The sequence below is a fragment of the Anguilla rostrata genome, chromosome 4 (genome assembly GCF_018555375.3).
Source record: "Anguilla rostrata isolate EN2019 chromosome 4, ASM1855537v3, whole genome shotgun sequence".
Classification (NCBI taxonomy): domain Eukaryota; kingdom Metazoa; phylum Chordata; class Actinopteri; order Anguilliformes; family Anguillidae; genus Anguilla; species Anguilla rostrata.
Window position 1 is genome coordinate 17,498,159 of NC_057936.1, and position 25,611 is coordinate 17,523,769.

The 25,611-nt window shown below is 40.5% G+C and overlaps 1 protein-coding gene across 5 annotated transcripts in view; it reads left to right on the forward strand.

The window, feature by feature from the left end:
* Positions 1–4,529: 4,529 nt before the first annotated feature.
* The window catches only part of ctdspla (CTD (carboxy-terminal domain, RNA polymerase II, polypeptide A) small phosphatase-like a), a 42,249-nt gene continuing 21,167 nt past the window's right edge, over positions 4,530–25,611 (forward strand). The window contains exon 1 of one of the 5 annotated variants that reach the window (XM_064331043.1): positions 4,530–5,343. In XM_064331043.1, the coding sequence (XP_064187113.1) occupies positions 5,268–5,343 (76 nt within the window). In that variant the 5' untranslated portion in view covers positions 4,530–5,267. The remainder of the gene's footprint in view (positions 5,344–25,611) is intronic. The other 4 variants (XM_064331044.1, XM_064331048.1, XM_064331046.1 and 1 more) reach the window with 4 other exon arrangements.

Below are 25,611 nucleotides of genomic sequence, written 5' to 3' on the forward strand. Positions count from 1 at the left end.
TGAACTACAGAGCAGATCAGGCTGGCACAGGAAGTAGACTGAATCACCATCATGTTGCTGTGCCCACTCCAGTTCACTGCCATTTCTACCACGGCTGAGTCAGACCTAAATATAGCACAGTTTAGCAGACCCCGGGGTGCTCGGCTTGGGCTAGATTAGGAAATGTTCCTGCCCTGGGTGGCAAGCAGGACTGAGAACATGCATTGCACATAGGGGCAGTTCAATTGTTGGGCAGAAGGGGGCACCACCTAGCACCACTGAACAACTGTGACAAATATCAAGGCTGTGCTTTGCATGTCCAAGTCAGTTCAAAGATTTTCCTCACGAGAGAGACAGTTTCATGTTCTCTGTACTTTCAAATGGAAAAATTAACTGTTTGGGTCCTTTATTATTTTGACATAGTCATCCAGTTGAATGACTATGGAATCTCATACTCTCAGTGCCAGTCCCAACTGTAGCTAGAATTCCCTCCCCACTAAGTGAGGCTTTGGATTTTCCCTTCTCACACAACTGTGACTCAACTGCTTCTACTCAACTGATTGCTTCTACAGACTGCATGCAATAGCTGTGGGTGAATTTTACTCTTCCAATGCAATCACTGTGTAGCTTGGTTGGTAGTCTACATGCTTGATGTATATATGTGGTGCATAACTGCGCAAACTTGTTTGTGCTCTCCTGAATTCACAGATGATCTTACAGTAATGGGACTGGGCCAGATAAGTAATTTACTATTCCAAATTGAGAAAAATATAAGGATAGGATTTATACAGTATGTACAACACTAGCATAATACCCATTCCTGTCCCTGGAGCAGCATTTGGATTGTATCCCATAATTTGTCATGATGCACCTTTTACATAAGTTGCAGTGAGTGGACAGGAGTGGAATAAAGGAGTTAGATTTTTTTCAATACTTACAGGACACTTGTCCATCAATTAAATAAAAAAAATATTATGCCAAATTGAAAGGTGATAGTCACATAGGATTTCAAGCTGGGTTAAGGTATTTATTTGATTCCTTGAGAGCATAAGCAACTGTATCAATAGAATTTTGCTTCAGTGAATATATAGTCTCCTGGATTGTGTAACTTCCAGGCCAGGAACTGTCCTGGGGCAGAGGTTTGGATCCTCTTCATCTTATGGCCTTACATTTATGGAAACAGTGTAGCTTGATTGTTGAATCTTATTCTGGCTCATTTTAATACATGGGAAATGACAGAAGGCGTTGATACTGTACATAATCAGGTATACTTTTGTTGTGATCAAGACCTTGAAACTTTTATAATGTAAAAATTAAATTAATATTGATTTACACAATCCTTACTCTTTCAGTACCACAGTTGCACCTGTGGAACATTTACACATTCAGTTAATACTAATAATAATGATAAATCATTACTACACATCTAAGTGATATTTATTCACAACTGTGTTGCAGAAATCATATGGAATGCATTACAGAAGTTGATATACCCCAGGAAATGTTAGTGTCAATAGACTACAGCCACTATACTGTGTAAGCTAATGTTTTGTTTGATTATCTTGTCATCTTGGAGTTTAGAAATGTGTCTTCCATATTATTACAAAATAATATGGAAACCACTCAAATGGCAAAGTTAACTTTTTGTAGGTTATGATGCATATTGTTAAAGAAACAGACAATCAAAGGGTGTCGGCCTATCTGGACTAATAGTCATTATATTTAAAATACAATTGCAAAGACCTTTGAATTGCACATGCCTCAGGGATTTCATCTGTATCCACAAGTACTCTGATGCTTGGGAGTTGATTCTGCACAAATGACTGCAACAAGGAATATCCTCAGGCACATCCACTTCAGCATAATGATGAAATCTGACTAGTAAAAGGCAAGATCCTTGCAACAAACTCAATCTTGAACCCACCAAAGTTAACTAATGTGACAGATTGAAATAATCCAATAAAATGCATCTCTCCCAGGAAATAAACATGGAACATTGTTTTTTCAGTTTTGTGTCTTTCTGCCTTTCTTCTTTGCCATTAATGTACAGAACAGCCCAGTTCACATTTCACATTTACTTCAGCATTTTTTTATTTGTAAATAATTGTGATATGCGTGTCTTTACTTGGAGCCAAACAAATGTATAATCTAAAGAATTACAAGGAGTTGTATGCAAAACTCAATACTCATAACCTTACAGAAATGTACTAGGAAGAGGAGGAACAACTTATCATCTAATGTGGGGTCAATTATGTGCAAACAGCTACTTTTATTACTTTGGTATTGTAATCACAATATATATTTACTTGTTCAATTGTATTTACAATCAAATCCACACATCATTGCTCTGTTGTAAATCCATCACAGCCCAAGCTTGGGATTTGACTAGCTATTTTGCAAAAGCCTGTGAAAAGGTTTCTCTTGCCCCTCTCCTTACTGTAACAAGACCTGACTATACATGACAACAATGGCTCACTGTACTTGAGTTTCAAGATGGCAGGCCTGAGGCTGTAATCCGAAACAGCTTCTGAAGTGGGGAGATGAGATTGTTAAACAGTTGAGAAATCTAATAGTTTAGGATCTGACGCAAAACAATGCAGATCAAATTCCAACCCTCATTCTCAGTACAGTACTGACCCACACCCTTGCAGTACACCAAATCACAAATCATTAAACTGTTTCTTATTATGTTCTATTATCTTCCCCTATATATATATATATATATATATATATATATATATATATACACTGTTTGAAGCATAAGGCAACAGAGCAATGTGTAAAAAGGGAAGAGGATGCCATAGTTTATCTGCAGTGTTAGTATCTGGCCATCAAAACACTTTAGCTTCTTTATTTCGAGATGATATCTTGATGTTCCTGATGGAAATGCAATGAATTCATCAGACATTCTATGAGTAAATCAATTCCTTATTTCGATTTTTGGTTTAGTCCAATTTCTCTGTGATGAAAAATGCCTTCTGATGACAGAATGTTTGCAAACTCAGTGAGAGGGTGAAATATTCACATTAGAAGGCTACCCTGACAATGACTAAAAGAGACAAATGGGTGTTCACTCAGGATGTATCAGGAAAAGTTAAGGAATTAATTGAGAGAGACGAAATGGGTAGTTGCCACCAGATGTTTTAACGGCTGTTGATTCTAACTTTGGTTAAATGCATAAGCAGTGCACTGTATGAGAGTGGCTTTACAAAGCAGGTAGTCAAAGTCATTGTTCATGACTCCACAAGAAAGAGACTTGGCAAAATTTGGCTTCATGAGACAGCAGCAAGGTGGAAACCACTGTAACCAAGATAAACATCAATGCTAAATCTCACAGTTGCAGAAAAGCACCTGGATGATCCCTAAGCCTTTTGGGATAATGTTCTATGGACAGACAAGTAAGAAGTGGAACTTTCTGGATGACATGGGTTGCATTAGTAAAGCAAATAAAACATTTCATAGAACAACATACCAAAAGTCAAACATGGTGTTGGTAGTGTGATTGTGCGGGGATGCTTTCCTGCCTCGGGACATAGACGACTTGCCAGTATTAAAGGAACCATGCATTCTGCTCTGTACCAGAAAATTCTTAAGGAGAATGTCTAGCTGACTGTCCATGACATGAATCTGAAGTGTAACTAGGTTATGCAGTAAGCCAATGATCCAAAACAAAAAAGCAATTAGACATCTGAATGGCTGAAGAGCAAGAAAATGAAAGTTTTGGAGTGGCCTAGTCAAAATCCTGACTTTGGAAGTGCTTTGGCAGTACCTGAAATGAGCAGTTTATGCTTGAAAACGTAACCATGTCGGAATTAAAGCAGTTCTGCTAAGAGGAGTGGGCTAAAATTCCTCCACAGCAATGTGAAATAATGGTATCAAATTATAGGAAGCATTTGGTTGCAGCTATTATTACTAAGGGTGATGCAACCAGTTATTAAGGGGGCGATTACTTTTTCACATGGGGAATATGGGCATTTGATAATTTTTCATTAAATAAATGAAATAATAATTTGAAAAAAATATGTTTTGTGTTTTCTCAGGTTCCCCTTGTCTGATATTACATTTTGTCTGAAGATCTAAAACCACTTTCTGTGACAAATATGCAATACTAGAGGAAATCAGGAAGGGGCATACACCTTTTGCACTGTAAGAGCCTATATTTAGGCTAAAATCATGGCAATTTGCATCCTTCATTTGCAGGGGGGGAGGGGGGGGGGGGGGGGGATTCGATGGGAGCATTAGTGATGATGAAATCGGCAGGAGAAAGAACGACCAAGTGCAAAATAACCAGAAAATAACCCAGGTTTGGGGCTTTATTATGTGAACGTATAAAGTTGCATCTGGATTATGTGTGTTTATATGAGATCAGAAGGTACAGAAGTTAATATTCTTAAGGCCTGAGAAGTGATCATTGTGGTTATTTCTGTAGGAAACCCTGAAAAGCGCCAAACTATCCGTACTGTATAGGTATATGGAATACCTGCCATCCCAGTCTCAATTTTGTGTGTGAACTGTGACGAATAAACTGACGAAAATCGACAAGTGCTAAAACCACACAGTTTGCTGTGTTATGTGGTGGAATCCTGATTTCATCACACCCCTGGACTAAGTCGTTTCTGATGATGAGCTACCCTGCATAACCCGAGGGTGTTCACACAAAGCAAGTGTCTTGATATTGTGGTCCAGCACGCGTAATAATCTTTTCCTGATTTTCCCTTCTTTTTCTTTTTTTCATTTTGGGAAGGGAGGACGGCTCCAGGAAACCGCCTCCTTCACACAGTCCGCGGTGCTACAGTATAGCTAGTCGGTTTGTGGAGTGAAAACGGCCATCGCCTCCATGTTGGAAAGAACATATAGAAACAATTCACCATTTGCTAAAATGTAGAAAAACCCCAAAGCAGGATTACATTGTTGCATGCCTTGACTAAATCGCTGGTAAAAAAAATACCGAAGAAACGAAGGCTGCTTTCCCCGACGAGAGTTAAACCTATGCGGGATACAGTCTACTTGAATTAACGTGGCTAGGTAGCTAGCAAAGTTAGCTAGATTTAATTTATGCATTTTATTAATTAAATTTTTATTTTTACGTTCTTATGCGTCAAGGAATAAATGGGATTAGCTGTATGGTGAACAAAGGGGGGCCTGCACTCTGTGTTCGGACTACGCTGTTTTTTAGTGTTCAGCCAGCAGTAACGATACTGTTTGGCTATCAAGTAGACCAGTTAAAAAAGCTGCCTAGCTGCATATTCTGAAATAAAGTGAATTAAGAGGAATACCATCCCGTTTCCATGGACAACACGTCCATAATTACCCAGGTTGCTAACCCAAAGGAGGAGGAGATCCTTTCTTCAAGTCAAGAAAAAGGTAAGAGAATGAAACATTTGCATTTGCAAAACGACTGGCGCTCTATCGATGCATGAATAGCCAGCCTGTCAGCTTGCAAGTTTTATTTTTTAAAGTTGCACCATTGTTACAATGGAATTCATCTTGCGAGCGATTAACTAAAGTTGGCAGTGATCTGGGCAAACGATAGCTTTCTAGCCTTTACGAAGATCAGAGGCAGACGTGAAAACTTTTGACAGTAAAGCATGTATCTGGTTACCTAAGCTATCGATATAGCTAGCTAGTGTGAACGGATGTTATCAGTAGAGCAAGCAAACATGAATTTCAAATATTATCTGTAATACCTTGTTAGCTACACATATTGCACGAAGGGCAACGTTAGCTACCTAAATGCATTCATTTTCGCGTACGTTAAATAACTTTTCTTGACATCACATCATTTAGATGTGGATGATGATGGCTTCTTAACTGCGTGCCAGCGTTGGCTAACTTAGCTGTCTAATTTTGGATGTGACTTGTAGGCTAGTATTTGCTGAATTGACCAGCTAGACTAGATGTGTTTTCTTATGATATAGCTAACATTAGCTATAGATGTAACATTAGCTTCTACACAAATGACTGACTACGATAGGTCGCTATCTAGTAGCAGAAAATGGGAGAAGCTCTTGTTTTGAATGGGACCAGCCAGAAAGCTATATTACGTTAGGGACTAAAGCTAGGCAGTCGTCCGCTGTTTTTGACATATAAATCAGCAAACTACTGACAAACTTACTATAGTTAAGTTTTGTATAGCTATATTATACCCTTGCTTTAGCCAACCAATACAGCAATGTTAGGTACGCTCAAACTTGCATGCAACATGGCGTATCGTCCTTTGCTGTCATTCAGTTTATTAAGCTGTCAGTGTCTCGTAGGCTATAATAGCGGTTACCCACCAAAAAGTCGTGTAGCCTAATCTGCAAGATCATGTGTTTTTGTTAATGAAATATGGCTAAATGTTATCGACGTTTGTCATGCACACTTGTGTAAGCAGCTGCGATTTATAAGATAATGATGAATCAAAGACAAGCCACCCGACTGTAGGCATCGATTTCGGACGGAAAAATGATCCAACTAACGTTTGCTCTGATGGTGAAAAAAAATACATAGATAGCTAGCTAAAGTTAAAATTTACTACAAAATACACCTGACTGATTAACCAGTGGAAACTAGGCTACTGTGAATTGAAACGTATTATTTCCCGAGGATTGTCCGATTGGTGTTTATAGCACGAAACCTTTAAATTAAGAAAATGTAGCCTAGTCCACATCTAATCTTCAATGAACAGTTTCCCTGAAACGGGTGTGAATAACAGTGTTTACAGTTTGCGGTCAGCACACAGATGATTATCTCACTGTTGAAGCGATGAGCAATGTAATAATGTCTCACTGCTCAGAAGCACATGGTTGTAGCTTAAATGAGTAAGGTTACGCCAGGAGTCCCTTAGCACCCTTACAAATTAGCAGGAGACAGATTCAATTGTTTGAATCCATATTAGCATGGAAATTTAGTTTAGATATTCTTCTCTTCCTGTAGGTATCCTAGAAAATATGCTAAAGTACCCTCTGGACTTTTCTGCTTTTTTATTAAGTAGTCCACCAATGAACCAGAGTTTGTAGCTCTGTGACATTCTTTTAAATTGGCCTTTCTGTACAAAAATTGAGATCCAAAGGTTATATAGGCCTACTTCAGTTGTGAACGGGTGGATGAGGATTTTTTTTTTTTTTTTTTTGCTGTGCATGGTGCAGTTGTATTCAAACAGCTAAACTGAAGTACTTCACAGCAATATTGCGACAGTAATAGCAGGGAGTTGAGCTCCTGCTGCAACAACACAGGATACTTGTCTTGCAGCAGTTTACAGATGGGGAAAGTGTCACTGGCTCTGGAGTTTTTCCTTGTTCTTTGGCAATGGTATTCACTGAGGCCCAGAGCAGGGAATCTGCTCTGTGCTTACCAGCTTTCAGTACTGTCCTCCACTTGGTTTGGATGGGGGGGAACAGGGACTTCTTTGCCGTCCCCCACAATTCTGGTCCATGTAAATTCAAGTGGAGCCGCCTAAAAGCCCACATTCATGCCTGGTTGCCTCTCCAAAGCGCCAGGTCAGGAACATGCATTTCAGAAGTTTCTTTGCTGTTTCCTTGCTGTGAGCAGAAAATTTGTGGTTTTCCGGGTCTCTTCAGTGACTTCACAGGTCTGGAATGAGGGAGGTGTAGTCGACCTTCGCGACATGGCTTCCTTCAGAAAGGACGAAAGGGCCCAAGCACAGAGCAGCACATTAATCCTGCAAGAAAAAACACTCTTGTTTTTGCTTGAAAGGAAAAAAAAAAACATTGAGTTGTCATCTGTTTGAGTGATTCGCTCAGTACGTTATGTAGAACTGCACATTATGTAATTCAGCATGAACTGTTTACTGGTTTCCCAGGTTGATCTGTGTGTGCAGAACAGCTCCACAATAGCCATGCATGCTGGTTTTACTGTAATTAGAGGGATTTGCAGCTGGCAAAGTATGGAAACTCAATTTTGAGGTCATCCAGTCTTTTTTCCCCTCTAACAAACCATGGCATCTGGTGTTGCAGTTCTTTTCTTGGTAAAAACAAATGTGTCTCTTTGTGAGTAAACATTGTTACTTGTACATGCAACCATGAAATTTATTGGTTTAGGTTATCATGTTGCTTTGTAGCCGACTAGTAACATTTAGCTGTAATCCTCATAATAGTGGGTGGATGGATGGGTGGATAGATAACCTTTAAAGTTCCATTTTTGCTTTCATACAAAAAGCAAAATCTTAACAGTTGAAACTAGCATTCATACTGTAATTAGGCCTAAGTCTCATGGCTGTGAGGTAGTTCTCACGTGTGGTGGAAACCAATCTTGGAATGTATCATTTGTTCATGTTAACATGATAAAAAAAAAAAAAAACGTAAGGGACAGATTTTAAGAAATGATGTTAAGGAAACTCATTAGGTTTTTAAGTCTTGTAATTCATTTATTTGTGCCAGGCCTACGAACATGCCAGGGAAAATATTGCATTTTCAAAGTGAGGCATAGAGTACTGTAAGATGCCTGTCAAAGACTGACCAAATGCATTTCTATTGCAATATAGGCTACTGCATTTCTTTTTATCAGATAAAAATGTATCCACCACAAGCAAACGTGAAAACTTTGTGAATTTGGGGGATTTATTTCGATTTGATAGAAACATAGCTAACTACTTACAGTCAAAGAAATGGTCGTGCTATGTGGCTAAGAGGATGCTTCTGCGAAAACAGGGATTTGAGGGATTCGTAGTGAGTCAAATGCATTGTATTTCTGCTTCAAATGGTAAACCGCTGAAAGGTGCTTCAGCATTGACATTGTGTTGCCCCGCTTGCAAGACAACAACCATTACATAAATTGCAGTTTGCTTCCTCTTTGTCTTATAGGCCTGTTTTTGTTAAATTTAGCCAAGTCTTGGGCCGCTTTGGGCGCTCCGCCATGTTGTCAGCAAGTGAGTGACGGATGGGCAAAGCGGAGAAGAGAAATTGGCGCATTTCATTTGGCAGCTTTGCAATTGGTTGAATCATGATGTTCGCAGAAACACAATAGTTCTTTGGGAGATTTATTTAGTTGCTGTTGCTGTGTCATACCTATGTATTATTTGGGCATATATAACAAATGTTGGAGTTTTATTTATGCTAAATAACCAGCAGGAAGAAGCATGTCTATTTGAATCGCATAGCAGAATCGATGAAGTCGGCACTTACCATTTCTCAGGTTTTGAGAAATTTAGAACCGGTTCTATTGTAGAACCTGGTTTCAATCCCCATCCCTAGCAGCCTGGTTTTGGTCCTACTGGTTTTGTATCAACTATGTTAAACAGAGCTGGTTTCATGAAGATTATTTTGCTACATCATATTCCATGGCTTAGCATAGCGATTGTATTTTGTTTTGTATCGATACCCTGCTCAGGTACAGTGCGCATAAACCTCTTATCATGTGCGGGACAGGAAATGTGTGGGGTGCACTTGCCAGACGGAATAGCCGAGGGCTGTGAGGCAGTTCCAGTGTTGGAGACCGGCTACTACAAAGGTAACACGAAGCTGCTTTGAGGCTGTGAGGGGAAAATAAGCTGTCACGCCTGCACCGGTGCTTTGTGTGCTGTAACAGATCAAGGCTCACTGCGTGAGGGAAACTGCCTACAGTGGCTGTCGGGCAACGGAAAAGGACAGTGAACATGTACAAGTCAAGTAGCCAAGGTAGTCTTTATAAAGTGCTGGATTTTTTTCTTGTCATTTGTATTTTCCTAGTGCAGATGGCACTCCGTGGTTGTTTGCAGCATTAGCCGCAGGTACGGAGCCCCTACAAAGACTGACGCACAACTTCCTTGCTGACAGCCATCTGATATCAAAGAGATTATGTCCTGCTGCGCATTCCTCAGGATAAAAGGAGCTGGAGCTTGCTGTCATTTCTCACACGACTCGCAACTGATTTTAACAGGTGCGATTCAATGTGTTCTGATGCATAACATGTTATTTCTTGGCCATGTTTTGTGTGTGTGTTTGCATGGGTTTGTGTGTTACCAATGAGCAAACACAGCGAGCAGTGTGTGTTTTCTTTTTTGTTACATTTTTTAAAAGAAAGATGCCACCCAGTTACTGTCATTCTATGGCAGTGTTCCCGATTCTGGTCTGTGGAACCTCTCAGGAGTTCACGCACTTAGCTTTGAAAAAGGCCTGTCATTAATTAATGGCTGAGTCAAGCACCACAGCAAAGTGCTGTCATTCCCAATTCGCCTCCTTTTCAGTGGAGCTCTGTTTAGGCTAGTTTGAGCTTTTAATTGAACATTGATTTGGATTGTCCATATTAACAGCCATTTGCTTTAAGTTCTCTGTGAAAACGATTCGAATGTCTGTGTAAATAAAAAGAGAAAGAGCCAAATTTGTTCTTCAATTAATTTTTGTTTGCGTCTCAAATGATTTTGAGGGACACGTCTCACTTGCTCAAACTCAATTAGTGCATTAAGCTTTTCAATTATTTGAACAGGACACCCAATTAATTTAGATTGCTTTGAAAGAGATCATTGTTACTACATCAGAAGACACAAATGAACAAAATTAGCAGTGTGTCTTTCGCTCAGGAGACATTCAGCTGTGTGTTCCACAATGCACAGTCACATTTCATCACATAAATGTGAGGTAATGTTATAATCATATAATAATGTTATGATCATTTGTCAATTAACATCTTAATCAAACCTAATTAACTCCAGTGGGGATGAGAGTCCATCATACACAAGGGTAGTCTCGCATAAGGATGGAAAAAATAAACTCTACGGTATGACACTGCAACACTCCCTCTCAAATGATTGATAAGCCCTTGTTTAAAGGCTCAACTTATAAATCCTTGAAAAGATGCAATATTAAGCAGCAGAGCTGGCATGAAATGAAGACTTGCAACATGAGGGGGAGTGAGTTGGGGCCGAGCCATCGGGAGGGAAAACAACCTACGATTCCTCCACCGACAGAAGAGAGATCCAGCGGGCCCAGCGGAAGAGGCTGAGAGGAGATGGCGCAGATCCAGAACGGCAGCCCGGGTGGAACCAGGAACGGCACTCGGTGCACAGTATCTGTTCAGAGGGTGTTCAGATCAACCCGCAAACCTGCCGCTGTAGCACACTTCCACACTGCATCTTAACTGTATGCGGTGGAGTGTCACTAGACTTTATTCTTTTAGTATTTTAGGGGTGAAGCAAGCATAACGTTTAAGGCATATGATGTGTAGAAAAAAACATTTTTGTGTAACAATGAATATGAGGCCATTCGTGATTCAAAATATGATTTCAGAGTAAATGTTTTATCAGCTGCTAATAGTAAAACCATTCAACATGCTGTGAGTACACAATGGATTCTATAAAATTTCAGTTATTTGGTGGATTAAAGAACACAATTTTCTCTTTAAAAAAAAAAAAAAATTAATGTTCTGGGTAATACCGATGAGTCTCTACCTGGGTAACTTCAACAGTGACTAACTGAGAATAAATGAGACCCGGTACGCCCTGTGCTTAATGCTAAACAGATTAATTTAATGAGTACATCATTTTTAATTCATTCTTTTTTAAATATCACATTACCAGGGTGGTGGAAAGTATTTTTGAATAAACAAGAATCCTTTCCTCCCACCTCGTGCTATTGTATTTTATCCACTGTGGTGCTATGGAAACATTGAGCTGGGTGCTAGAAATGTGAAACCAAACCTGATGCTTTTGGCAGGGAAAGGCAGGTGTGTTCAATATTACCTGACCTATTGCGCTGCAACCCCCCATGAACCTCAGATGTCCACACTTGTTCTCTGGTTCTCTGCAGTGAGAATGCTTTATTGTGATTTGGTGCTGTATTACAGAAGTTTTCCTTTGGTTAGTTTTGACTGCATATGCCCCTATAGATATGTATTTGATTGAATAGCCCATACTCCAGTAAAGATAACCTCAGCAGTAATGTTGTCTTATGAATCGTTTTTAAAAATAAAGGTTCTAAATCTGCAGTCATCCTGCAGATGTATTCAGAAGCACCACAATGTGGGGAATCCCACACTGATTAAAGTCAACCCTGAATCTCCTTATTGTGGCTGGGGACGCGCTGCAAATAGCTGAAATCAGCTTTATCCGTATTTCCCAGCCCTCTAATGGAACGGAATTGTTATGTTTACCTACGCACCTGTTTTGAAATACAGATGTCCCCCCTCAAGGCACGGCCTCGTTCATCAGGCGGCCTGCGATTGATGCATGTTATGCCAGCCAGTCAAATTAGCATTTTTGAAATTAGAGGTGAGATGGAAACCCTTGGTTAATCAATCTCACTTTATGCGTCCCCTTGTGACCTACCCAGCACGCTATGCCCACGTGCTTAGCCAGAATGTCTGCTTGAGCCTTGCTAATTAAAAATTGAGGTGCAGGCTAGACGCTCCACTTCTCTGGAACCACTGGCCTCCCGGATTCCCCTCTGCTAAAATGAAAACGACTTGCAGCAGTCCCTGTGAGATGCCTGTCAATCAGCCAAGCACCTGAATGGTCTTCTCTAAGGGGCACACCCCCATTGTCTCCATAATTGAACATGGAAAACAGAAGAGAATCTATCACTCAGGTCTGTTTCTGAACGATTAGGGCCTGTGTACACAGTGGTGGACTGATTCATGATTCATAAAAGAGTTTCCTAAGGTGTCATGCTGTAGTAGAAACTGGATTGATGAAATGGGGAGTTCCTTGTAGCGAAAATGTACTCCTAGAAAGCAACAACAGGAGCAGTGGACTTTCCACCCATTGGCATTGGAATTCTGACCACCTGCTGAATATTTTAAAGCTCCATTAAACTATTTCAGGGAACCTATCTGGCTTAGTGTCAATCAATATGTGACTACTTGAGTTGGGAAGTCTATCATGAAGAGCCACTCCATCAACACAATGCATTCTCTTTCATTAATATTCAGGCAACTTGTTTAACAGGAACGATAAAGCAAGCCTGTGGAAAAGAGTTGTTTTTGCTATTATGTCCAGTGGACTTTGGCACATGACAGTGAAGTTATGTGGCCAGTCAAAAAAGTCTTTTTTGAACGAAGTATGTATTTACACGCCTAAATCACATGATATGAGGTATCTGGTTTAAATGGCAGTTTCAGATTGGAGGAAACAGTCTTTGAATAGTCTAACTTATGTGCTCCTGTGCATCAGGACTTGCTAATAAGCTTGTATTTCTTTCACTGATCTAGTTGAAAGCGTGAGAAATCTAAACACTTCTGGAACTGCACTGTCCAGTTCATATTTGGCCTGAGATGAGCAGCGGTTTTTCAGAAAGAGCTGTGGAAATGAGCTCATTAATTGAAAGTGATATTTTTTTCTGGCACAGCCGTGATGGACACCAAATTGGCAGTCTGCTGTGAACCAAATCCGAAAAGGTAACTTTGTCCTGTTGGTAGATCAGCTGACTCCCTGTTCGTTTTTCTTGAGGAGATATTCACACACTGACTGCCCTCAACAGGACATAAATTCTCTTTGTTGTGGAGGTTTTATGAGTTCTCTGGGGAGTACATTGTGTGCTTAAGCTAAAAATAAAGCCGTGCTGCTTTTCAGACATCATAAGCCTACATTTGACGGCATATTTACAATAACACTCATAATTATGTTGATTGTCATCAGCAGCGGCTTTTTCAAGTTCGCTTTATTAAGCTTGAACGGTGTTGCTGTTTTCTTCACTGCAAACTAGACACGTTGCATTTGGCAGGTAAACTCGGCTTTCCTCTAATACCTTTAAGCCGTGCAGGTATCATTGGATGAGGGAGTTTACCATAATCAGATTGGTACAGCTCTGAGGATGTAGCCTATGGCTTGTCCTTTTAAGTAGCATGTTGGCAAACAAATAGAAGCTGTGTAGCCCCTTTGATGAATCAGACCTCACAAGCTGGACCTGCACAAAATATGCCATACATTTTAAATGGCAGGCTCCTTTCAAATAGGGCAGCTGACCGTTTACATTTCACATCATTTCTGTAGCTCCTTAACCAATGTGTCACACTGACTGGCTAGATGCATGATAACAACAGGCTTTCAGTGTTAGATTTTAAATACTCTGAGTCATATCTAATGATCCCATCAGCCCTTCCCATGGTTGCATCTATTTTTTAAATGTGAAATGTGAATTTATTTCATTTCTGTTCCTTTTATACTTGGATTTAACCAATGGAAATGTTTTTTGGTAGGAATATATTTGTATGTATAATAACTTTACACCACCTTTAGTTGCATTGCACCTTTTGTACATACACATTTGATGCACAACAAAGTATTTCTCCAGGCAAAAGAGTAAAAAATAGAGCGATCTAACTGTAATAAAGTATACATATAAAATATATATGTACAGTATGTATGTATGTATTGGTCTGTCTGTGCTTCGTTTATTGAAGTGTATTCTTTAAAAAAATAAAAATACAAAAAAAACCTTGTTTTTCCTTATTTTCTATTCCTTTGTACCATTTCACACTTGACCACAAAAACCTATGAATCAGTGATGGTACAACTGCTACACAGACACTTTCTTTTCACACCTTTATTTCTGTTGAAAATTAAGAAACTGGTTCCCAACTTTTATTTTATTAGATGCATGATGTTGAGGCTGGCTCTGAATATCAGTTGGTTTAACTTTTGGGGTTAATACTTTTTTGTGCATGCTGCTGCTGCTGCCAAAGTTGAATTAAGTATGTTTTCACAAATCATCCATAATTAAAAGAGAACAGCAAGTGCCCTTCAGTTTAAATTCTGTGACATGTGAATTTTAAATCCTCGTGTGCATGTGCTCCTTAAGGAAAATGTAATTTCAAAAGTTGGTTTTCAGCTTTGGGGCTTTATAGATTGAGCAGGAAGTTTTCTATATTAATTATTTATCCTCTCTTACCTAGAGGTGCTCCAGATTTCAGTTGTTTTACGTAATGAAAACACCAAGCCGTTGTTATCTTGATGGGTCAGATCTCACACGCAGTTCCTCCTGATCTGTAACCACTGCTCTCAGGATCATCTTGGATATCACTCACCAACAAAATTGTATCTTGACGAGTGTGTGTGTGAAGTTCAGCTCAGGTTTACTGAAATGAAACTTAATGTCCAGACTTAGCCTATCTGCACGGAGCAGGCTTTCGAGTCTTACAGTTGTGTGTGTTATGTTTCACCAAGACGTTTTAAACAATGTAGAACCTGTAGAACAATGTATTAGATCAGATCATGTATGATAAGAGATGCTTAAGAGATGAGAGATACTTTGCATTGTCAAAACAGGTCTGAGGCTGTTTATCCATTTTGGAGTCTGTCACCAGCAGCCATCCATTTTGAAAGAGCAGCCTAATCTTTAATAAGTGCTGTATGTATGATGGACCACTGAAATATTATCTCTAGAGTTATGGATAACCTCAGTGATAAGTTTAGCGCATGATGACAGGTGCTAAAATGGACACGTTGACTGCATGCCTTCTTCTGTACATAAAGTTATTTCAGGAGAAACTGAACTCATCAGCCACTCTCAATTTGGTTACAGTAGTTTTGGGCTTCCAGATTACTGCTGTGTCCCGTGTTGTAAACCTCCGCTATTTGCATCTCAGCTTCAAAGGCAGATTTAATTTGCAATGACAATGACTCCTCAGGGACAAAATAAATGGCGTTAACTAGACAGCTTTACAGTATGATTCTCTGAAACACATTAACCTTCCAGGCATTTCCTTTAAGAACTGCTAAATGCTGCATTTTGCCCTGTTCGGTGTGGTGCAAGCCTCCTAAATTAAATAATGGTGTTCATGAAACTTTGTAAAGCACTTACCTGCTGTATTAACTACCCACAGCACAATGAGAGAGGGGGCTCAAATTAAATTATCATGTTTAATGCTTGCATAAATTTTACCCTGCCGTAGAACTCTTTTCGGAATTAAAAATTCTATTTTTCTGCTGATCTAAATGCTTTGTCACTTAGGTAATTACTTCCAACTTGTCATAAAACGTATTTTCTGTTTTGACCAGAATACTGTCACCAAAGCCTTTTTCAGAATGCCATCTCAAACTCAGTTTATTTTAAATGTTATTTGACTCAATTTCCACATGCTACCTCTGAGATAGAGATAAGGAGGTTGGGTAATATTTCTGCTTTAAGTGCAACTGCAGTCATCCATCCATACGTACATGCATTTTCATTAGCCTACGTATCAGTCTTCAGGGCTGCAGCAAGTTATAACAGGCACATGGTGTTCAGTGGACCACACTGTGGGTATGGCACCATCAGTCTATTGGCGTGCACAAAAGCAGAAGGAATAGTTCAGAGACGCTCGTGCCCCCCCCCAAACACGGCTTGTCGATATATAGTGAAGAAACCAGAGCTGCTGGAATTAAGTGCAAGACTGAACCGCCACACTGGAGTATGGATCTGTGAAGTGACCACAGTGCATTGCACTACATTACATTACGCACAGTTCCCTGGTGATCATTAGAGGGTTTCTGCTTTACTGTTTTTCTCTACTGGTCATGCTTTTTTCCCCCTCAAACCCATGCTTTGGTCATGAAAATCTTTTTGGTCCACATTGGGTCACCCAGGGTAAAGGGATGTGGTTGCGGTCAAGGGCAGGGTTGTTCCAAGTAGCTTGTTATCAAAATTTGGACCTTAGTTGCCATCTCCGAATGGGAGTATAACACAGCGGTTGTACAAGAAAAGCAGCCAGCAGTCTTTGGTTTGAGGCTTTTGGCCTGAGCTTTTGATTGACCTTGCTTGTCTGAATGCGGAAATGTGGCTTACAGTATATGTGCTGAACGTGTCCTGGAAAGGGGGCATGTGCTCTAATTCGGTACCTGCAAGCACTTGTGTGAGTTGCTAATAATGATTGCACCTGTGTATATCAGCGTGACACGGAATGAATCGAATTTTCCAGCGTCCTCGTTTCCTCTCCTGTCACTCTTCACTGTCCTCAGCTGACTCCATCGACGGAGGCACATTGCTGGATTAAGCACCGAGAGAGAAAATGGAGAAGATTAAATAAGGCAGCCATGTCAAAGAAACTAATAATGCTGAGGCCATTTTATAATGATACAAATCCCATTGGCAGATATTTTCTGTTTATTTTATTATTATTTTATTTTACTTTTTTAAATTTGTAAGCTCATGCCAGCCTAATTTATTGTGCATGCTAATATATTAATCCCCTGAATAGGAGTAATGGATCTAATGCCAGCATACCCTTCAGTTATTTCATTTTAACTTATGTAAGTATACGGCTGGATTTTTAACTGCTGTCAATCACTGAACCCCCAATGCTCTAAATTAATTTCACGTGAATGATAAAACAGAGTGTTGTGTTGACAAGCCTCTTCCCATAGGTATATAGCCTGTCAAGAGAGAACAAGCACTGAGGTTGTGTACGTGTGTGTTTCAGGGATACTTGTCACTCTGGGGTGACAGAAGGGCAGTGTTGAAGGATCTCGGTTGACACGTGAGCCTAGCGGCAGTGGATGTGGCCGCCCACTGCCTCCGTGTAAGAGGGATTCGGCACTGAGCACGGGCAGCGATGTTGTGCGAGCCTCTGATGTATGACTCATTCTCGCCCTGGCACTGCGCGCATTACCGTGGGGACGGCGCTGGCTCAGTAATCTCGCACACATCTCTCCGCAGGACTCTGCCTCCATTACTGTGCCTTAGCGAGCGGTCTGAGCCCTAATCATTTCCTTCATGGTACCGCTGCCTCTCCCTCATGGCCGCGCTGTGCCGGCTCGCGGTGTTTCTGTGTGGAATTTACGCTCGTTCTTCTGCCGCTTCAGCGCCTAGGGAGAAGGGTATCTTTTTGAGCGCGCATGACTGATTTATGTCTCCTTCCCGACAAGGCACCGCACACTGCCATTTCTGTAACCTGTATTTACCGTAAATGGTCTGTTCGCCGAAAGTCATCTGATGCAAATATTGTATTAACTGTTATACGCAATTAGGCTATAAGCAGTGATAGGTGGGAAGGTTTCTCCCATTTGATTAGAACAGTGGTCTCCAACCCTGGTCCTGGAGAGCTACAGGGTCTGCTGGTTTTCACGGTGACTCTGCACTTCATGAATCAATTAGAGCAGTTGATTACACAGTTAACTCAACTCACCTGGTGTCTTGGGTCTCAATTGGGTGCTGATTTTAAGGTGAAAATAAAAACCAGCAGACCCTGTAGCTCTCCAGAACCAAGGTTGGAGACCACTGGATTAGAATCTGGTGTATTATATCTTGTGCTGCGGAGAGTTAGTAGCTCTTAGGGGAAAAAAATGCTTCACTGATCATCTCCCTTCCCAAGTTCACTGATGAACGCACATCTTTTACTGATGAACTTGTTTTGAGACTTCAGTATATCACTGCTTATGTCTAACAGTCAACACATGCAGCTGGGTTTCATTTAATACATTTTGCAGAAATATATTTAATTAATATATGATATATTTAATTTCTCTTGTGCCGTTTGCTTTTTAGTGTTGTTTATGCTGTAGTGCTAGCGCTGTCACCCACAGGAAATTGGCTCATAGATGTGTACCTAATAATTACATTCAATGCTGCTGTAGTTTATGTTTGAGTCATAAGAGACCTGAAGTAACTTCCTTTAATATAATCCGTTTTTTATGCCCTACTGTCAAAGTAAATAGGGTCTTTATGTTCTTGGGTTGTTCTTCCATGATTCTGGACTTCCATTGCAATGTAATTTCACACAAATATTCTCCCTGTTTTTTTACAATACAAATAGCCTACTCATATTACACTGGGAGTGTTGCTCTGCATTCTGGTCGTATGGTTGGGAAGAGAATGAGAAAGGGAGAGTGTGCATTTTGCAATAGCTAAATGTTATAAGGGACAGATTTTACAAATACTTTCCCCCCACCAAGATAGCATCCACTGCCATTCAGTTATAGGTATGTGTGCACCAATATAAAACTTTTAGTCAATACTGATAGCCATTATTTCCCTGGCACCAATGAACTGGTGCTGATATAAGTTACTTCATCGTAAAAAAAAAAATATTTAAAGAAAGTTGTTGTTCAGTAGTTTTGGCCTTTTTGGATACTCACCTTGACATAGTTTAGAAACAATGCAGAATACTCATTTTGGTGGTATCATCGATCAAATTTGAACCAAGATTTGTCCAGCTTTGTGGCTCTGTCATGTTTATAAACTGACTAATCACTGCCACAAGCATTTGTATCCGCTCAAAAAAAATCCAATTAAAAAAAAAAAGTTTTGTCTTTGAGCTTCTGTTACTTTGATTCAGTAATATTTCATGTAATTCTGATTCTTGGAAAACAAACTCCCAAGGGTTACCTTTCAAAAGAGACCCAGATTATTCCTGTAGTCAAAAGGGTTCAAAAATATTTACAATTGTATTTAGGGTATTTCATTTTCAGACTTGTGTTAAAAAAGGGTGTGCTACATCAGGGGTAATTTGGTTGTTGGAGGCGTATGTTGTTCCCAGCCACAGCACTGTGCTAGGATGACGCACTAGAGGTTTATTAGGGAAATAATTATCGGTTGCCATATCAAATTTTTACTAGCTCATATGGATGTAGTTGTTAATATCGTGCATTCCTACAGTATGTCAGCTTAAGTATTTCAACACAGAAGCACGAATGGACATATGACAGTTTAGACAGTTTAATTTTGCTGAAAGCCTCCTGCAACCTCCTGGCAATTGAACTAATTTGTCATTAATTATTACATTAATTTATATTATTTATTGTTTATATTCTATTAGTTTATGCTTATTCCAGAATTTCTCTGTCTTTGTAGATATACTTTTGTGTCAGCCTCTACTGTTTCCTCATGTAGCATTGTTAATTTAAAAGTGTACTTTGTTTTATGCCAAAGATAAATCACTTTATATTTACACTGATAATATTTAGTTTAAGAAACCTGAACTACCCAAATTCTTTTTTAATTTATCTATTTATGATTGTTTATTTAAGGCTTCCCCATAGTCAGTAAAGGCTCCAAGCCCAGTCCATCGCTCCTGTTTTTTGTGTCCCTTTTAATTTATTTTCCAGCTTTGGTTTGCTTGCTTCGGAGTGTCATAATTCCCTGCATCAGCCGAGGCACATTAGAGCTGTAATTATGCTTTTAAAGAACAGGAAATTAAATGTGGAGTGCGCCGGTGGTGTGTCGCTGGGGACGCTGGGCCCAGTGCACAGCGCATGTTGGTACGAAGTGCGGTCTGAGACTGCTGCCGTTGCGGTGGGTCGGGAAACGGAGTTCGGGGAATTGAGGTGTCTGTGTCACCAGAGCTTAAATTACACTGCCTGCAGGGAAGGTTCTTGTCACAGCATTTTCAGTTCATCTCAGAGGAGCTAATAGAGTTCCCAAGATAAATGTTCTTCCCTTGCGAAATTCTCTTTGCACCGAGTCAGAAAGGAAGTATCTTTTGGAATAAAGAATAATTGGAATCGCATGCTTTCTGTTGCAGTCTGATTTATGAGCATCGTTTCGTATTTTCTAGTATTCGTCTTGGCCGTTTGTTGAAAACAGGAAATGTTTACATTTGTTGTGAGTGTTTGAAAGTTCCTCATTTCTGTCAGTTACATCTATCCATTAAACTGATATAAACTGATGAAGAGAACTTGGTGGCGCTTCCACGCCTGGCCTGAGTGCTGACTGCTAGGCCTCCAGTGAGAGGGTTTGACCTGATACCAGTTGCCTGAAATATCCCCTCACTCCTGGTCCCCTTCCCCCCATGCAAGTCCAGGAGAGTATGCCTCTTATGGCCTCCCGTTCACTTTGTGCATGCAGTAAGCCTGTGTGTTTGTGTGTGGGTGTATCATTCTGCACACAGTGTGCACGTATCTCATTGTGACTGTGAGTAGGCTATGTGAAGCACTGGGAGATTTTTTAATTTGTTTGCCAAACCTGCCCCGCCCCCCCTCCCTCTCTTCCCTCCCCCATTTCTCCCAGTCCTCTTTCTTGCACTAGCATAATTAACACAGCAGCCAGCCTATATTGGATCCACCTGGAAGGAGAATTCTGATTTACATCATATTGGCGCCATCACCCTATAAATATGGATTTTTGTTGCTCACGTTCTGTTTTACATGGTTATAGGAGAGTGCTGGGGAAAATATCCCTTTGGTGGTGGAGATAAGCAAAAATGTTCTGAATATCTTGTTGTATTAGCTTAGAGGACTTAGGACCTTAGGATTGTGATCTCAGGGAGGTCTTAAGACTCAGTATTATTTCTTTAAGTTTAATAGCATGAACACAAGTAGGTTCTGTAAAAGTAGGCTAATTTGTTGCTTTTTACTCCGGAAATGTGATGATAACCTTGACTTGCTCCAGCAAAACATTATTTATTGTCAGCATGTATAGATGCACTTTTAAATCCCGTTTGGAACTTTGGCAGTTTAGTATGACCTGTTCATACTCTGCTATTCATAATAGCTTTTCAAATGTGTGATATTTTTATGTCTTTAAACTCGCAGTGTTCATAACTTTTGGGTGCGACAAACTTTCTTGATTTTCTTGTGCTATTAGGCAGTAGTGTGGGCACAGTGGTTGAGGAACTGGGTTTGTAGCTGGAGAATTATAGCTTTGCAAGTCATGCTGTCGATGCCTTGAGCAAGATACTTAACCTGATATGCATCCGATGTGAATGGATAATATGGGAAACTGTCATTTATGTAAGTCAACCAGTATAGGAACATCTAGGCAGCAAATAAATGCTAATGGTGTTGAGCGCAGGGCTATTTACGATACTATGTCTTTTTTTATTTCCCTTGGAGCGAGCCTTCCTGTTCAGCTCTTTGAAAACAAGCCAGACTGGAAAAAAAAATTGACTAAAATACAGACATACACATTTACATGTCCCCGCAGTGCTGTGCTAGTTATCCCTTTGGGCCTCTGGAAATGCAGCTGTCCTTGAAGCGTTAATGTTATTCCCTGGCTGTCAACACAGAGGCGTAGCAAGCATTGTCACTTGTGGCGGCTGAGTATATGTGCCAGTGTCTTTATTTTGGACCTAAATTGGCATAAATTTCACATGCGTTTCATTTGGCTGAATTGTTTTTTTTTTTTTTTGGTTTGCAAATTTAACAGATTACATTGCAAAGCATGTTCTGAAATGCTCCAGTAGAATAATTACAGTCCCCGCGTCCTGTGTCCTTGAATTTTTATGCATATTTATTTTCACGATCGGAATTTTCCGATGCGGGTCCAACTCCTGTTTGTTCAATGGGAAATGGAAGTGGAACTTTGTGGTGTCCGTCTGCATGCCTTCGTGTTTGTTTATTTTCTGGGTGGGGGGTGCAGTGAGTAGGGTGCGCGTGGAGCACTCCTCAGCGGACGCTCGCGAAAACAGCCGCTCTGCGGCGTCTGTGCGCTGGTTCAGGGCTAAATTGGCAGAATTCTCCGACGGCTCAGACAGCTCACTGAGACATGGCCAGACGCAGTCCCAACAGTGGCACACTCGGCATTCACTCAGAATCCTCGCAGGTGCCTGGGTACACCTTCTGGCCCCCGTCTGGAGGTTGCCCGTCTGACTGAGCTTACAGTAACTGTTGGATCATAGGTGGGGGGGAGGGGCAGCGGTGCTGTGGGTCCTTCTGGCGGTTTGAACATCGGCGCTGCTGATTGGTCCATTTCTTCAGCTCCTTTGTTAACGGGAGGAGAAAGGGCTGGCCCACGGGTGAGGGGGCGGGGCATCGGACCACAGCGGATGGAAAGATGGGTGAGGCAATAGTGCAGAGCTCTCCTCCCTGCCGTCGTTCTCCATACGCGTCAGAGGTGTCAGCGAAGGGATGCTGACAGAGCGCTCAGGAGGACGATGGGGAGGCAAGGCTGTCAGCCATAGCCTACGGGCAGGCCTTTCAAAGGCAGGGTTTTGAAAAAAGGAAAAGGCACCTTGGAGAACAGATCAGTGTGTTTAATTCAGCACAGTTCAGGTTTAACTCTGTTTAAGGGAGATCGGCTCTGGGGATGCTCTGTGGTGCAGGCTGTGTGAAGAGAGGAAGGAAGTGGTAACCAACCCTGTTCCTGGAGGCCTACCATCTTGCAGGTTTTCACTCCAACCCTAGCAAAGTACACCTAATTGAACAGCTAAAGATCTGCATTGAGCTGCTAATTAGTGGAATTAATTTGCAAATTAGACAAATAGCAAAATTAGGGTTGAAATGAAAACCCTAGATGGTAGATCTACAGGAACAGGGTTGGTTACCACTTGATTAAGAGTTTCATATGACCAGCAGGGGCAACAGTACTTACTGGGTTCCCTCCACATGAGGGCCCCAAACTTGTTCATTTAATTCATCCTGTTTATTATAAATCAATCAATTAATAATACGCTAATAATTATTATAATAATAATACAAGTCTACTGATTTGTATTTGAAATATATTCTCTATAGTTTAAACTCCTTAGTTTACACAGGCATCTGATACAATTTGAAACATTAGAAATGTTCTGAGAACCTGGTCTGCCAGCAGTTGAAAAATATATAAGATGAACTGAATGAATGTTACATGGAGGTGTTGAAATTCATTCAATTCACCTTCAAGGTTCATTCAAAAAGAACAAATGGTAGTCCATCTGTGATTGGGGTCAAGGGAAACAAGCTGTACAGCATTTTACCCTGCTGACCCGTTCTGCAGAGTCATTTTTCCAAACAACTGATCCCAGGTTTGCCGGAGGGCAACACAAAAAACCGTCGACTGGACCAAGGCCAAACAGAGGGAAAAGCAACTGGCCAAAGTAATCCCAGGTCTTTCATCCCCTGTTGCCATTGCGGTTGAGACTCAAGTGGGTGTGGATGGCATGTGACAATCGCATTACTCCCCAGGCTTTGTATAATCGTCAGCAGAGGGTGTGCCATCGGTCAATTAGCTGTACCCCAGCAAACCATCTGAAACCTCAACAGTCCCGGCTGAGGCTCGTGTTACGTTTCATCGAGTGAGATAGCTGAATGGCTGAATCTGTCTTTTTTTCTTCTCTCCTCTCTCATTATTTTCTAGTCTGCACCTAATTTGGCCCTGGCTGTAAAATCCTCTTCCGCTGTTTGCTGTCGGGCACTAGTAGTATCATTTTCAGGCCTCGACAAGAACCTGTTATACTCTTAAATTGGGTACCAGGTGTAACCTGGAGCTTTTCTGTTCATTTTCACAGAAAGGCTTGAATTGATTTCAAAAGTGTATATCTCACAGAATAAAATGGCCAGTTTGGAGAGGCCAAGGAACAAAGGGAACTGCTTCAAACCGTCGGGACCGCCGAAGGACTTCTGCTCGTTTTGCAGTTAGAATGAGCTGTGATCAAACCTGCTCTTTCAATGGGAAAAGGCCAGAAGCTGCTGCTTTAATCTGGTGTTGTTGGGCTGTACCCCGCGGTGCTCTGCTCATAAGCTGCCAAGATTACAGAACAGCGGGACGCAGAACACAGCGGCAAGCACGCAGTTTTTGTGAAGGTTGTCAACATCACTGACCCCATACCCATAATCCTTTCACTTTGCAAGGTGTGTTTTTGTTTGGATTTTTTTTTTGTTTAGTTTTTGCCAAAGACACCAAGCAGTAGGCTATTTCTAACTGTCATGCCAAGTTGCACTCCATTTGCAGTCTTGCATGTCAGCCTTCCCCTCTGGATTACATTATTAAACGGATATGACTGAATCTGCTTTGTGGAGATTTTTTTTTGTTAATTTTCATCTTGGTTTGTGATGTTGCTGTGCCACATTGTGAGGAAATAAAGCCTGACAGAAGTTGAAAATCATGAGCTGAATTGGCTTTGTGCTGTCATGAACACGGGTAATTTTGGGTTTATTGGCAAGGCAGCATTTTGATTGCTGATAAATTCTACTGGCAAGTGTTAGCGTTCCATCCATGATTAATAAGACATGTCCTCCATGGTGCTCGCTCGTCTAGTTTTTTATATTAATGATTATATTGTGCTCTAACTGGGAGAAATAGCAGAATTAATTTAGTGCTGTCTGCCCCAGTTTAACCTGCTGAAATGTTTAGAGTGGGTTGAAATATTTATCAGTGCCTCATTGTTCCAGAATTAGGATCTGAAAGGGCTCTAAATTTGAATTCTTGATGAGCCAAGTATCTGGGTTTTTGTACACAGAATAGTACTTATTACTGATTACCTATTTAGCTATTATTACTGATTAGCATATTACTGAGATTAGCTATTTTGATTTTGTGGTGCCCTGTAGTCACCTTATTCTACATTCACATGTCCAAATTTTGGATTTATGGGTTTTGAACTGATTTTTCAGTTGTTTTGTTCATTTTTTTTTTCCTTCTCTGTGTTTTGTCTCTGGCTTATGGCCTTACTCCTACTTTTTATATTCTCTACTATTTCTGATTCCCTTTAAAATAACTCTATTTTAAATTCAAAGAATAATGTGAATTTTGAGATTATCTTTGATGCAGTAATTTTCCTTTTTAAACAGTGTTCCTATTATTGTGTACCAATCTTTCTGTTCATATTCCTCAAGGATGGTGGCATGTTTTGACATTTTTTTGTGTTTTTCTTTTTTTACATGATCTAACTTAGAAACAGTAGGTAGATTATAGGTTATAATATACCTATATAATATAGGATATATATGTGTCAGAATAGATTACGCAGACATATCATATTAATATGTATCAGTTGCACAATTGTGTTCAATGAACAGAGTTGAGGAGGGTGTGTTTAGCTTAGGCCATTCATTACTCTGAAATGATACATTTTGTGTTTTCCTCTGTTACCTATGGGTAGATAGAG